Consider the following 13000-nt stretch of genomic DNA (forward strand, 5'->3'; position numbering starts at 1 on the left):
TTTGAATTCTCAGTACTCGCAGGGCAGGACAAGTTAGCATTCATCATTCTGAATGATGAATTTCCAGGTCTGTTATAAGTGCCTCTTCCTTAGAGTGTTCTGTCAACATAGATGCCCAGTACATGCTAGTTTGTATATTTGGAAAAAATGTAAATATTTTTGCATTTGACTTTTCAGAGGCAACACCCTAGCTAGTTAGTACAGGTGAGCCACAGTACGTTTCTTGTACATTTCACAGTTTAGTCTATCCTTATTTCTATTTTTATTTTTGTATTTAAATAGGTACCTTGTTTGGTGACGTTAAAGAAGCTCCCTTGTGTTAGTTTTGCTGGTGTTGATAGTCTGGATGATGTTAAAAATCATACATACAATGAATTATTTGTATCTGGAGGTTTTATTGTTTCCGATGAATCCATTCTAAATCCAGAAGTAATCACAATTGGTAAGATTTATTCTCTTAAGCATGTAACCTCTGTCTTCTCTGGTTTTTCTCATAAGTGGCCCACTCGTACTTTTTTCATGTATTGTCCATTCTGCCAGCCAGGTAATTTCCACCATTTTTTGGAATGTTTATTACTACACATTTCTTTGCCATTCTTTTACTCTGTGAATAACTTCCTCTAAATCTGGCATAAAGCAGGGCTCTCTGCACCTGCTTCACTTAGATTACTTTTGGTTTTTGTTAACTTGTTTTTTTGTGTGTAGATTTTATTTTATTAGATCTTAGAGAGATTGCTAGATCTGTCTCCCTTTGAGGGGAGAAAAAAGAAAATACTACATAGGAAAGTAGGTGTTCCTATGTAATATCAGCAAACATGTTTTCCATAATTCAGTTGTGGAGTGACTTATTTATTGAATTTAAAATAAACTTCATTATCTCTAACAGAGAACCTTAAAAATTTTTTGACATTCCTTGAAGAACTTAGTACTCCAGAAGGAAAATGGCAATGGAAAGTCCACTGTAAATTTCAGAAAAAACTAAAGGAACTAGGCAGGTAAGGTTAGAAAAATAACTATATTGGTTGTTGACTTTAACATTTTGTTCACAGAATTTTGTTCTCTATGTTTATAGATGATAGATGCTGCTTGGTTGTCATAGGTATCTTTTACCAGCCGAAATGGTATTCTTATTTATGTAGAGGTTTGCCAAAGTTCTAGATAGGTGTATGACCTTTGCCATTTGGGTTTAGAATTATAAAATGAGATAATCAGCATTTTTTTTTTTTTAAATGAAACTGTATATATGCCAAGGAACTGTATATATGCTAGATCAGGTCCTATCCCAGTTACTCTAATAATACTACACATGAGACAAGGATTATTTTTGACATAAGGGGTTCTATGATTAGTTCATAAATTTGTGTAAATAAGTGATTTCTAACACGTCCAGAAGTCACTTCTCAAAGTGTGATTCTTGGAATAGTAACTAGTCCCTTGAGAGGCTCTGCAAATGATTGTTGTCATCAGATGACTGCTAGAGTCCATGGAATGTCCTTCCTTACACAGTTAAGGGTCTGAGAAACTGTGGTTAAGGATACTGTTTACGTTCTGTCAGTCAGCATTTCCAAAACATAGGCCAAACAACTTTTTTTTTCTTCTTGTACCTGTTGAAGTTCCATGGCACATAATTAGGGAAATTCAGGCCTAAATAATTTTAAATTTTCATTGAATTTGATTTTTTAAAAACATCAAATCATGTGAAGTGTAGGCATTGGGCAAGTCTTTTATAACAGATACCAACACTGAGGCCCAAAGGTATAACCTGTTCAAGTTAGTACCCTCATCTTCTGACAACAGCCAGTAATTTCTGCCACAGGTTGCCTTGTGTCCGGAGGTAGAGATAGCTTAGAGCCATGTTCTTTTGGAAGGAAAGATTTATATCTTTCTGTCCTTTACGCCTTTCATTACATTTCTAAATTAGTGAAGCTGAAGAGAAGTGAAGTTTATTTAGTAAGTTGAGATTTTTGTCTGAACTGAGTAACTGGTCTTCAGGCTTTGGACCCAGAGAAAGCCTTTAACCATGGGATTGCACAGTTTCTACTCAACTCAGAAGCACCCATACATCAGGCAGTGAGCTAGGCAGTGTGGTTGTGATCAGTTGCCTCTATTGAGAAATTATGCTGTTAATTTCAAGCGAAAACATCCATACTAAATTTTAGAGATGCAGATCAGATACTGAACCTACTTAATTTCACAGATTGAATGCTAAAGCTCTAAGTCTGCTGACACTACTGAATGTCTATCAGAAGAAACATCTGGTTGAAATTTTGTCGTACCACAATTGTGATTCACAAACTCGAAATGCTCCAGAATTGGATTGCCTTATCAGACTTCAGGCTCAGAACATACAGCACCGACACATAGTCTTTTTAACAGGTAAAGCAAATGCTCTTAAGTTTTCTACTATGAATACAGGAATGTGGATGAAAGGATTTTGTGGTACTGTGTGGGGTGTTTATGAAAATGTGGAGGAGGGTTTTTTGAGGGCTGCGGACAGGCATTATAATATTTTCAAGTGTTTTATATTCAACATTTTTTCCCCCAAATAGAAAAGAGTATCAAGATGATTTCTAGTTATACTGATAATGGAATAGTGGTTGCAACTGCTGAAGACTTCATGCAAAACTTTAAAAACCTTGTGGGCTATCACAACTCAATCACAGAAGAAAACCTTCCATTGCTTGGTGCTAATGAGAATCTTGAGTCACAGTCAGGTAACTTTTCAGTAGTTTTCATTTTCTTTAAGGTAGACAGAAAAAGAATGGTTTTGTTTTGATTTCATATAATGAAAACTTATTTTGAAACTGCTCACCTCAGTGTAAACAGCTTCAGGGGAAGTGTTTCAAGGCGTTTATCATTCTTTTACTTAGAATATACAAAAATCTCATTTATTATACTGTAGTCTGTGTAAGCTGTTAATGGTAGACTGCATACTATACTTATATAGAGTAAGCATTTTCTTTGGAGGTAATGTAAGTATTACTGGCTTCTGTTGTGATTTAAAGCAGTTTAATGATAAAGTAGTAGAGAGATCCATAGCTTTAGTCTTTTGTGAGATGGCCTCTGCTTTGGTTCCAGGTTTTATGTAAAATGAAAGATGTACTTTTTGTTTTCGAGGAAAAGCAGAGATGATCGAACATTTGATAGAGCTAACCAGTTTAGTAGTAATCCAGTGAAGCTAGATGTCAGAATTTTTATTTTATATTTGTCTTGTCAAATACTGAATTACCGTATAACTTTAGATGCTGTTTTGACATTAACCCCTTTGGAGCTGGGAGTTGGGATTTCCCAACATTAAACGTGAACACATTTCGCAGAAGCTTTTAGCATCGGATTATCTGGACATTCACACCTAGTGTGAGTGTTGTGACTAAGTGAACTTGTGGCAGAAGACCAAGCTTTAAGGGATTGTGGACTTGCAGACCCTGACGCGTTATATTGTGTGAGTAGTGTATAATTTTAAAACTTAAACAAATTGTGTATTTCAATAGAGGAGGACTTTTTGTTTTTTAAATGTAGCTCTTATAGAAAACGATGAAAAGGATGAAGAGGATATGTCTCTGGATTCAGGGGATGAAATCTCACAAATAGAAGTATGCAGCAATTTTCATTCAGAAATATTGGAGAAAGAGACCAAAGGATCACGTGGAACAGATCAAAAAAACAATATTCACATTGAGTTGCAATCGTCTCTTGACTTGCAAAAAAGTTTATTAGAAGATGAGACTTACCAAATTGATTCTGCAGAGAGAGCTTCTATTGATAGAGTATGCTCTGAAGGAGAGAACAGTAATTCAGCTGAACAAGATTCATATAGCAGCTTTCAGGTTTATCACAGTCGATTAAATATGTCCCATCAGTTTAGTCATTTTAATGTTCTCACTCATCAGACATTTTTGGGCACACCGTATGCCCTTTCATCAAGTCAGACTCAAGAAAGTGAAAATGACTTTTTATCTGCTTATACTCAAAGCTTGGATAGAGAGAACTCTCCATCTCCATTAAGTTGGTGGAAAAGTGATTCTTGCAGGCCGTTTTCAAAAGAGAAATAATTACAGTAATTTTTAAAAATAGGTTGTTATGGACTTTTTCTGTTTCTTAAAAGTGAATTAACAATTTATATTTCTTTAAACAAAAGGTTTTTCCTTTCTCATTTTTTTCCCCCTCTTATTTAAATCATGATGGCCTGTAACAGTTGAAGCCTCTGAAAATTGAAATAAATATATATATTTTTAACATATATTGTACTTGAATTATCTCATGTTGGCACTTCTAAGTTTTACACTTTATATGTCATCTGTACTTTGGCTTCAAATTGAAGCTTGTTTTATATATAAAACTAGGATATTTGCAAAAGGATAGTGCACAGTAGTGGCTTTACTTTTCTTCCTCTAATGTCAGATTATCCCAAATACTTTTGCTGAAATGATGTATCAACTATTGTATTTATTTAAGCTTTTGTATAGTGTTTTTACACAGGTATAAGCCAGTGATGTTAATAAATATTTACAGGATTTTGGCTCGATACCTCAGGATTTATCGAACAAAGCAATTTCATTAGGTTATAAAACTATGTACTTAGGACTTAATACCAGGCAGCATTATTTTTTATCTTTAGACTTAACCATGTAATTTTGCCTGTTACTAAAATTTTGGTCAAGCTTTTATTTTTTTCAGTGCTTGTGTGGTCCTTAGACTTAACCAAATTCAGTTTCATATTTCAAAAGATAGGTTTCTGTTACTACAGGCACTTACAGTTTGAAACCAACTTTGCTACAGGTTTTTAAATTGTTAGAAAAAAATACATGTATATTTTTCAGGTGGTATGTAAGCACTTAAGTGCTGTACCAAAGTACATGGTGGAGATAAAAATTTTGAATCCACATGTACTGGTTAAAAAAAATGCTTCTTCATTACTAATACAAACTTGTAGACGTTTTTAAAGTCATCAAAGGACTTAAAAAAACTTCCTCATAAGCCTAAGCTGAATCTGGGCTATTTTAGTAATGTTGGGACATCAGACCTTCCTTTGGCCACTAAAAGAACTGTAGGTCCTACTCTTCAAACTCTTTTTATAGACTATAATAGATACGTGGTGTTTCAATTAGTAAGCCTACATGTAAAGTGTGGAAGAACATAATCTGTAAACTCCAGGCTGTGTTAAGGTAAGTAGATAAATACCCACATTGTGACAGAGCAGGTAACTTTTTCTTAACTGAGCTTTTATGAAACTGTTTTATTGTTTTAAATACATAATATACATACACAGCATTTTTCTACATAATGTACAAGTTTTAAATAAGCATTTAAAAAATAAATTTAGGCTACTTGTAAAAACAGTTAAGCAACAACCACATTTTATAATTTGGAACACAAATGAAGGATTTAATTTTCTACATTTAAAATGAAGAACTAAAATTCTCTTCTTGATTTGCAGCTAAAGGCATGAGATTAGTTTCCAACTCCCTTTGCTTCTGGAGAAGGCCCTGAAATCACATTGATTTGTTAGTAAGGTGTGCAAATTAACCCTATTCTATATTTACTTTCAAAACATGTTTTCAATTTTTATACCAGACTTTCTCACTCGGATACTGTACTTACTATATATAGCTATTATAGATTTGTAAGACTGTCTTCATATTTTTAGCATAAAACCAATATGGATGGCTTTCCTTAAAGAGGTGCCACCCCCCCTTACCTTTTCCTCAAATGTCTTAAAAAGATCCTGAGTCTCCCTTAACATCCAGTGTATATGTTGACTGCATTAACCTTAGTGGCTGGCACAAGGCCCTGCTGAAATACGACATGGTCACTATACAGGTGAAGGTGTATGTGTATTACATTCTTTCTCTTAACCTCACAACTTTTGTCTCCTCTAAGCTAGACTATGCTTGTCATTTTGAAAGGTAATATAAGTAAAATCTGTGTGAATTTCCAAGCTTGAGTTACAAAACTCAGTCTAGGTGTAACCAATGCTAACGTGTAAAAAAGCTAAAGGATTCTTGATAATCCTGTATTAGTGGGGGTGATTTTCTAGCTTTATAGAAAAAAAATTGTTAACACTTGAATCAACAAGTTTATACAGAGGCATTTGTAAATGACTGGACATGGAAAAAGTACTCCTAAAACTACAGTTTGTTTTGGAAAAGTATACTGTGAATCAAAACTAACTGCAAACACAGTTTTGTATGTCATTATTTTCTAAAGCACAGCAACAGGTGTTTGTTTCAAGGCTACCTGATAGAGAAAAGTTATAGACTTAAATATTGGAATTTTTACCTGAGCAAGGTAATGAGTCACAGTTGGTCTGGGATAAAAAGTCTGGTAAGACGATACATGTAATTTCACACTGAGTATATAGTGCTCTTTGGGTCTTACATCAATGCTCTGTTCTAAACACAGCCAACACATGCATTTTAAAAAATTTGTGAACTGCATTACTAAGAATTAAACCACAACTGTACTTGTTTTCGGGCCTTATTGATCATGCTTTGCCATTTCAAATGTATGCATTTTCATTCAATAAAGTTCTTTTAATATTCATGTCTCATGATTTCATGCTGGAAAGAAATACTCTTAGAGATGGCAATGTGAATCAAATAGAAGAAAAGAGGTGACCTAAGTCATGTAATCATCAGTCTGGCTTAAGTAACTGCTTAGCCATTCTAACACTCCTCCACCAGAATATGGTCACACCTACACTTTTGAAAGGCTCATACCTGTCTCAGATCTGATAGTCCCTTAAGGATTGCTTGTTGTCGATCCCTGTTTTTCACCAAGTTAGGATTAAGAAGTGGGTCCCTGAGATGGTCAGAGGCAAACAGCTCTTGTTCTCGGTCTGAGGTGAGACAGGATGTAAATGACAAAAATCAAATACATTTTTGATACTATGAAATAGCCCTATGCTATAATTTTCTAGGGATTCATTAATTTATATCCTAGGAAAGCACCAATTTAAGTAATACATATTCAATACAAAATTTTACAGTTGACTCCAAAAGAGTGAAATCCTACCCCTCCTGGGGTAAAACTTATTAGTATTACTCAAATACTAATTTGGATTTTGAATTTAGGGTGGGGATACATTTACTTACCATGTGCATTTTGGTACTGAGGATTCTGAGTTACAGGCCTAGACAATGGTGCATCTGGATCCAGGTAATAGACCTCCTTGGTTCGGACATACGGAATAAAATGAAATGGATCAGAAATCCCAGGTGATAATTCTGTTTGACTATGTCCCGATATCAGATTCTCTCTTTCATAATTACTATTTTTTAGTGTCTGAGTTTGTTGCGTTCTGCTTTTCACTGCCGGAATTGGTGGCGACTGAGACCTGTATTTTCCCAAAACACAATAAAGGACTTAGAGCATTAATCAACTATTGTGTCTTTTATTTTAGATTAAGCATTTTCTATTCTTCAGTCACTTTTCAGTTTATTCTAAATGTACTTATAACATCTTAGGGAACACTGTGTGTAAAAGGCTTGAGTTTTATGATAATTTTTCCTAAAATAAGCCAATAAAATGGGATTAATTTGGGAGTTATTACCACTTCCTGAGGATATACATATACAGACACACTTTAGAACAGGGAGAAAACTTAAATTTAACAACTTATGCCACCTGAAGTAAACTTGCTATTAGAGCCACATTCAGAGACAACTCTAAACCAGATGGTTCATACCCAAAAGCAGAGAATAAAAATCTAACGATTCTAAATTTACCATTGGTTATTTTCTATTGCTAACCAGTCATTTCCCTCTCCTCTCAATCCAAGGAGAATGTCTATTCCACTGTTGACATCTGGAAAATCAACACTTTAAATCTGGAGCTAATAGAAAATGTCACATTCCTGCTTAGGCTGACCGTTATATCACATAAAAAGCGCTAAGTAGCAATGAAAACCATAACATACCTTTCCCTGCTAAAACAATTAGTTCTCAGAGGTTCTTCTTCCTATATGATGGATATACAAATGTAGAAAGGAGTAAATAACAGCATTTCCATATATCCCCACAAATAACTGTAGTGGTTTACTTGTTACAATGTTTCTCAATGATTTGAGCAACAGATACTAGGTAATAATAGGCTAGGTATTTCTCCAGAGAAACCAAACCAGTCATTCCTGACCTTGCCCATTATCCTCTGGATATATGGGTTATATTTCTCTCAATGAGTGTTGGTTCAAATATTCATTGTCACTGGTTGTTTTAGTCTTTAAATTGTGTCCGATTCTTTTGCAACCTCCTGGACTTAGGCTCCTCTCTCCATGGGATTCTCCAGGCAAGAATACTGGAGTGGGTTGCCATTTCCTTCTCCAGGGGATCTTCCACCCCAGGGATTGAACCCAGGTCTCCTGCATTGGCAGGTGCATTCTTTACCACTGAGCCACCAGGGAAGCTATGTACAGACTATAAACGAGTTTTGAATGGGTATTTGAATACAGAAATCTATACAGGGTTTAAGTGTAAATTTTTTCTGTAAAGGATAATAGACTCAGCTTTGTAAGCCACGTGGTGTCTGTTGGAATTACTCTGATAAAACTTTTCTTGCGGCGTGAAGTTAGCCACAGACACAAGAATGAGCATGGATGTGTTCCTAAAATACTGCATGTGCAATAGCAGGCGGCAGTTACTACATTTGCAGCCTGCTTCTGCACATACAGTATTTTGCTCGTGGGCCATAGTTTGCTGACCCCTGGTATAAAATAAAGCAAATTTCTTGTCAAAACATGCATGTGAGGAACTGTAGTCTCATTCTACAAACTTTGATGCATTTTAAAAAGTATTTTTTAGAACAGCTTTACCTTTCTGACTAGCTGTCGCCTGAAACTTGGATCAGTTTCTTGATGAGCTGAAAGAAGAACTTCTGGTGAAGTGCCTCTATTTTGAGAGATTTGTCCAGGATTACTTCTTTCAATCAAATGAAGCAGTTCCATCTGCCTTCTTACCTTTTTTTCTTCTCTCAGCTTTTGAAGTTGTTTAGGGTACTTTTCTGACGCGGGAATATACCTTCTGAGTGGCTTATTTATGTTCCAGTCAGGCCTTTTAGGGCACTTCTTCATATGTTTTGTTTGCTTCTCTCTTCTTGTGATCTGATTACACTGGTCATTATACCAACTGTTTTCTTTTTCTAAGTTGGCTCCTTTAATCTGACTTACTAGTTCTTGCTTGTTATTCTTAGTGTTAAACTGTTCATTAAATTCTGCAGCAATCTCAGGGGATGAACAATTTATAATTTCCCTCTCTGACACCGATCCACAGCGTGATTCTGTATTGGTAAATACTCCTATATTTAAGTCATCTAAAAAAAAGTTTCAGGTGATTAATTTTTCTTAAAATTGTGGTAAAATATACATAATGCAAAACTTACCCATCTTAACCATCTTTTCAAAGGTATTAAAATTGCCCTTAAAAACTTTGTTTTGAAAATAAATTCCAAAGTTGTTGTAAAGCAGGGAGTTCAGCTCAGTGCTCCGTATTGACCTAGAGGGGTGGGATGGGGGAGGTGGGAAGAAGACGCAAGAGGGAGGAGATACCTACATACATATGGCCCTTTCACCTTGTACAGCAGAGACTAATGCAACATTGTAAAGCAATTATATTCCAACAAAGAAAAACCTCTATACCCACTAAACAACTCCTTCCCCCTTCCTGCCACCTGGTGGCAACCACCATCCTACCTTGTATGATTCTGACCACTATAAACACAAGTAGAATCTAAGGTATTTGTCTTTTTGTGACTTATTTCAGTTAGCATAATGTCCTCAAGGTTCATCCAAGCTGTAGCATATGTCAGCATTTCCTCCTTTTTAAAGTGTGAGTAATACACCATTGTGTGTGTGTCTGTAGACACATACCCCAAAGGATTCCATTGTGTATATACCACATTTTTATTCATTCATCTGTCAGGGGACAGCTATTCAAGACCTCACTTTTTGTAGCTGTTCTGGGTAAACGCCCATAAGTGGGACTGCTGGACCATACAGTAATTGTACTTTAAATCTTCTGAGGCAGTGTCACAGTTTGCCATAGCAGCTGAACCATTTTACATTCCCACCAATAAGGCACAAGTGTTCTAGTTTTCCTAAATCTTTCATTAAACCCTTTTTAAGTGCACAATTCAGTGGTACCAAGCACACCCATGAGGCCACACAATTCTAGAACCAATCAACACCTCCTGCAGAAACCCTGCACCCACTGCAGTAACTCCCCACTCCACCTCCTTCCCAAACCCCAGCAACCTCACTCTACTATCCATACGTGAATTTGTTCATGAACCCCAGATTCCTTATACCAGTGAAACTATTAATATACAGTATTTGTGCCTCCATGCACAACTGCCCCCTCCCCTCAACTCCAGCTTATTTCATTCAGCATAAGGCCTTTAAGGGTCATTCAACTTGGAGCACATATCAGAATCTTAGATGATTCATTCTTACCATCACATAATAGAGATCACTTTTTAAACCCAACTTCCAAAAAAGATTTGTCCTGGTTTTCACTTAGAAATGCAAGATTATAATTTTTAGGGAAATGTTGATTGCTCCTGATAGTGCATTTCATGTATTTGTTTTAATGTTTCATGTACCATCATGCTCTGCCAGCAGACTATCCCTGAATTGCATATAACCTTTCACTTTTTTCCATTTTGAAAACAAGAAAAGTTCACCATTGGGAAAAAAGACATCTGAAATTTCCTTACAACTTATATAATGTTCATGATTATACATATGCTCTACTGTCACAACAGCTGGTAGCCTCAAAATTACAAAGGCTATTTTTCCACATATGATTGAAATTTTAAACTCACAAGTAGCTAAGCAAAGGAGGTCTGGATTGCCCATTAAAAAAAAAAAAAAAGTCCACCTATTAATCTAAATGTGTTACTCCAGGCTAGAGCTGCCCCAGGCCTAATCCCTACTAGTAAGGCTGCCCAGCCCACATCCTCATACTGGATATTGTTTGCCATTTTAGACCCATTTATACCCTTCTCTCCCCTGCTCTCAGGCTGATGGGTAAGAACCTTATCAGTGGTTTTCTGGATCCTTGGGCTTCTGTTTTTATCAAGAGTGTTCATATGTAGATTACAGGAAGGGAAAAGACAATTCAGGGTATTTATTCCACTGTCTCAGTCCCTATGAGCTAACCTCAGGCTGACTACCTTTCCCAAAGGTCACAGTTCCCCTCAAAGTTACCTCTATCCAACGCTTGTCTTCTAGATTCCAATAATACTCCAGTTGCTACTAGCACCAAAGCATTACTGCTATATTCCCGCACATCCACTCCTTTGAAAATAATCCCTTTCTAAATAAGTCATCTTTAATTACTCTACTGATATTTGAGGACCCTGATGGATTACATTCCCTCAGAGTCACCCAGTGATGATATACATAATTTCACGGTCTTAAAAACTTAATTTGACTTTAGTTGAAGTGTAGGATTTATATAACTTTGTTATTACTCTGGACATAGAGAAGGGACCAAACTAGATTTCACACTAAGAGCTAACTATAAAAAAAATACCAAGGGCTCATGAGCAGGATGATTTCAGATAACTAAGCAGGTTGCTTTAACCCTCTCTTCCTTTTTCAAATTCCTTTCTACTTTCCTGTCATAGGATGTGGGTAATCTCGTTATACTGAAGAAAGATCTAAGATTAACTGGCAGAAAATAGTGTTATGTAGAGAATGGATTTCTGTAAGACAGTACCAGCCAACTCCTATTTCCAGAGGAATATTATCCCCTACTTAATGGCAAGGCAAATTGTTTTTTGTCTTAAGTTACCAAGACCACAAATACCTGATAGCAGGGTCTACTGGTAATTAGTTTAAAGAGTGAAGGGCTGTAGTTCAAGGTGGTGACCTATGAAGATACTGAACTCACCTCCGATGGACACACTCAACCTACACATACATATGGAACAAGTTCCTCTTAAAAAACCTAAAAAACTGGCTGGGCGACCCCTACATAACTGGGCAAGTGAGAAAGCCCCACTATCCAAGCAGGTGTGAGAGGCTGAGCCACCATCGAGCTATAAACCCTGTCTCTGTGCTACAACCCACAATTGGGAGGGAACTCACGACTCAGGAGCTTTCCTCCAAGGAGCGAATAGATAAATAGATAAATAGACAGAATAGATAAATGCCCCAAAACATCTAACATGAAAACCAAAACGACTCAAAGCTACAGCAGAAGGGAAAAAGAGCTCTTCAAGGGTCACCTACTCCCGGGCCCAGTGCAGAGGCAGCCAATCACACCGATACGAAGGAAGCTCATTTAAAATTAGGTTGAAAAAAAAATTAGTTGAAGCATTGCCCCAAGGGGTAGGCATGTAACAACACATCTACCGGCTTGCTGGAATTCTCTCTCTCACAGTGGGGGTGTGGAAAGAGGCTGGTGGGCATCACCTTTTATTTTAAAAAAAGAACCACCACCACTAGGCCTGTTATTTCCACCTTGCTGCCCCTGCCCTGTCACACTCCGGAGCTTCCAGGGGAGTGGCGGGAGGCATCTTAGCACTCTCCCTCCCCCTTATTCTAGCTGGTGCCCGCCATCTTCACCCTCTCCCTTTACCCCAGGCCAGAGAGCCAGTATCTCCCGGCAGGGAACTTCTGCGAGCACCTGGTGCCCTGGTTTCTGCAGCTGTTGCCCAGTGGCTGCCCCCTGACAGACTGGCTCTGGAGGCCAGGGTCCCATGGCCTTATTCTTGGGTCCCATGAAACTGTAACAATCAGAGAAATAGCTCTTGACAGAGTATCAACCCCAAGGACACTGCATAAGCAGCAGGCTAAAACAAACCACCAGTCTTTCTGAAAAAGATCCCTACTTGCTTTTCCAAAAGGTTTAGCCTGAAGGAAAGGCTTGAGTTTGGCACACATCGAGGGGCCTATGGATAAGCTCTCAGGGAATGGAGGTCATTAGATGTAACCTTTGCATTTTTCCTCTGCCTTACGCCAGCAAGGCAGTGTTTCCGCAGAAGTTTATAGGCTTGTATG

The 13000-nt window shown here is 37.1% G+C and overlaps 2 protein-coding genes across 11 annotated transcripts in view; one reads left to right on the forward strand and one right to left on the reverse strand.

The window, feature by feature from the left end:
* TASOR (transcription activation suppressor) overlaps positions 1 to 6543 on the forward strand; it is a 51426-nt gene extending 44883 nt beyond the window's left edge. For 3 of the 5 annotated variants that reach the window (XM_061396617.1, XM_061396618.1, XM_061396620.1), the window contains exons 20-24: positions 283 to 442; positions 887 to 995; positions 2198 to 2376; positions 2550 to 2714; positions 3520 to 6543. In XM_061396617.1, the coding sequence (XP_061252601.1) occupies positions 283 to 442; positions 887 to 995; positions 2198 to 2376; positions 2550 to 2714; positions 3520 to 4052 (1146 nt within the window). In that variant the 3' untranslated portion in view covers positions 4053 to 6543. Of the gene's footprint in view, positions 1 to 282; positions 443 to 886; positions 996 to 2197; positions 2377 to 2549; positions 2715 to 3242 lie in introns of all 5 variants that reach the window. The other 2 variants (XM_061396619.1, XM_061396621.1) reach the window with 1 other exon arrangement.
* CCDC66 (coiled-coil domain containing 66) overlaps positions 2545 to 13000 on the reverse strand; it is a 42437-nt gene continuing 31981 nt past the window's right edge. For 5 of the 6 annotated variants that reach the window (XM_061396624.1, XM_061396623.1, XM_061396622.1 and 2 more), the window contains 5 exons: positions 8810 to 9306; positions 7919 to 7959; positions 7095 to 7336; positions 6720 to 6838; positions 2545 to 5486 (listed from right to left, as the gene is read on the reverse strand). In XM_061396624.1, the coding sequence (XP_061252608.1) occupies positions 5400 to 5486; positions 6720 to 6838; positions 7095 to 7336; positions 7919 to 7959; positions 8810 to 9306 (986 nt within the window). In that variant the 3' untranslated portion in view covers positions 2545 to 5399. Of the gene's footprint in view, positions 5487 to 6719; positions 6839 to 7094; positions 7337 to 7918; positions 7960 to 8809; positions 9307 to 13000 lie in introns of those variants that run through there. The other variant, XM_061396626.1, reaches the window with a different exon arrangement.

Source organism: Bos javanicus, chromosome 22 (genome assembly GCF_032452875.1).
Source record: "Bos javanicus breed banteng chromosome 22, ARS-OSU_banteng_1.0, whole genome shotgun sequence".
Taxonomy (NCBI): domain Eukaryota; kingdom Metazoa; phylum Chordata; class Mammalia; order Artiodactyla; family Bovidae; genus Bos; species Bos javanicus.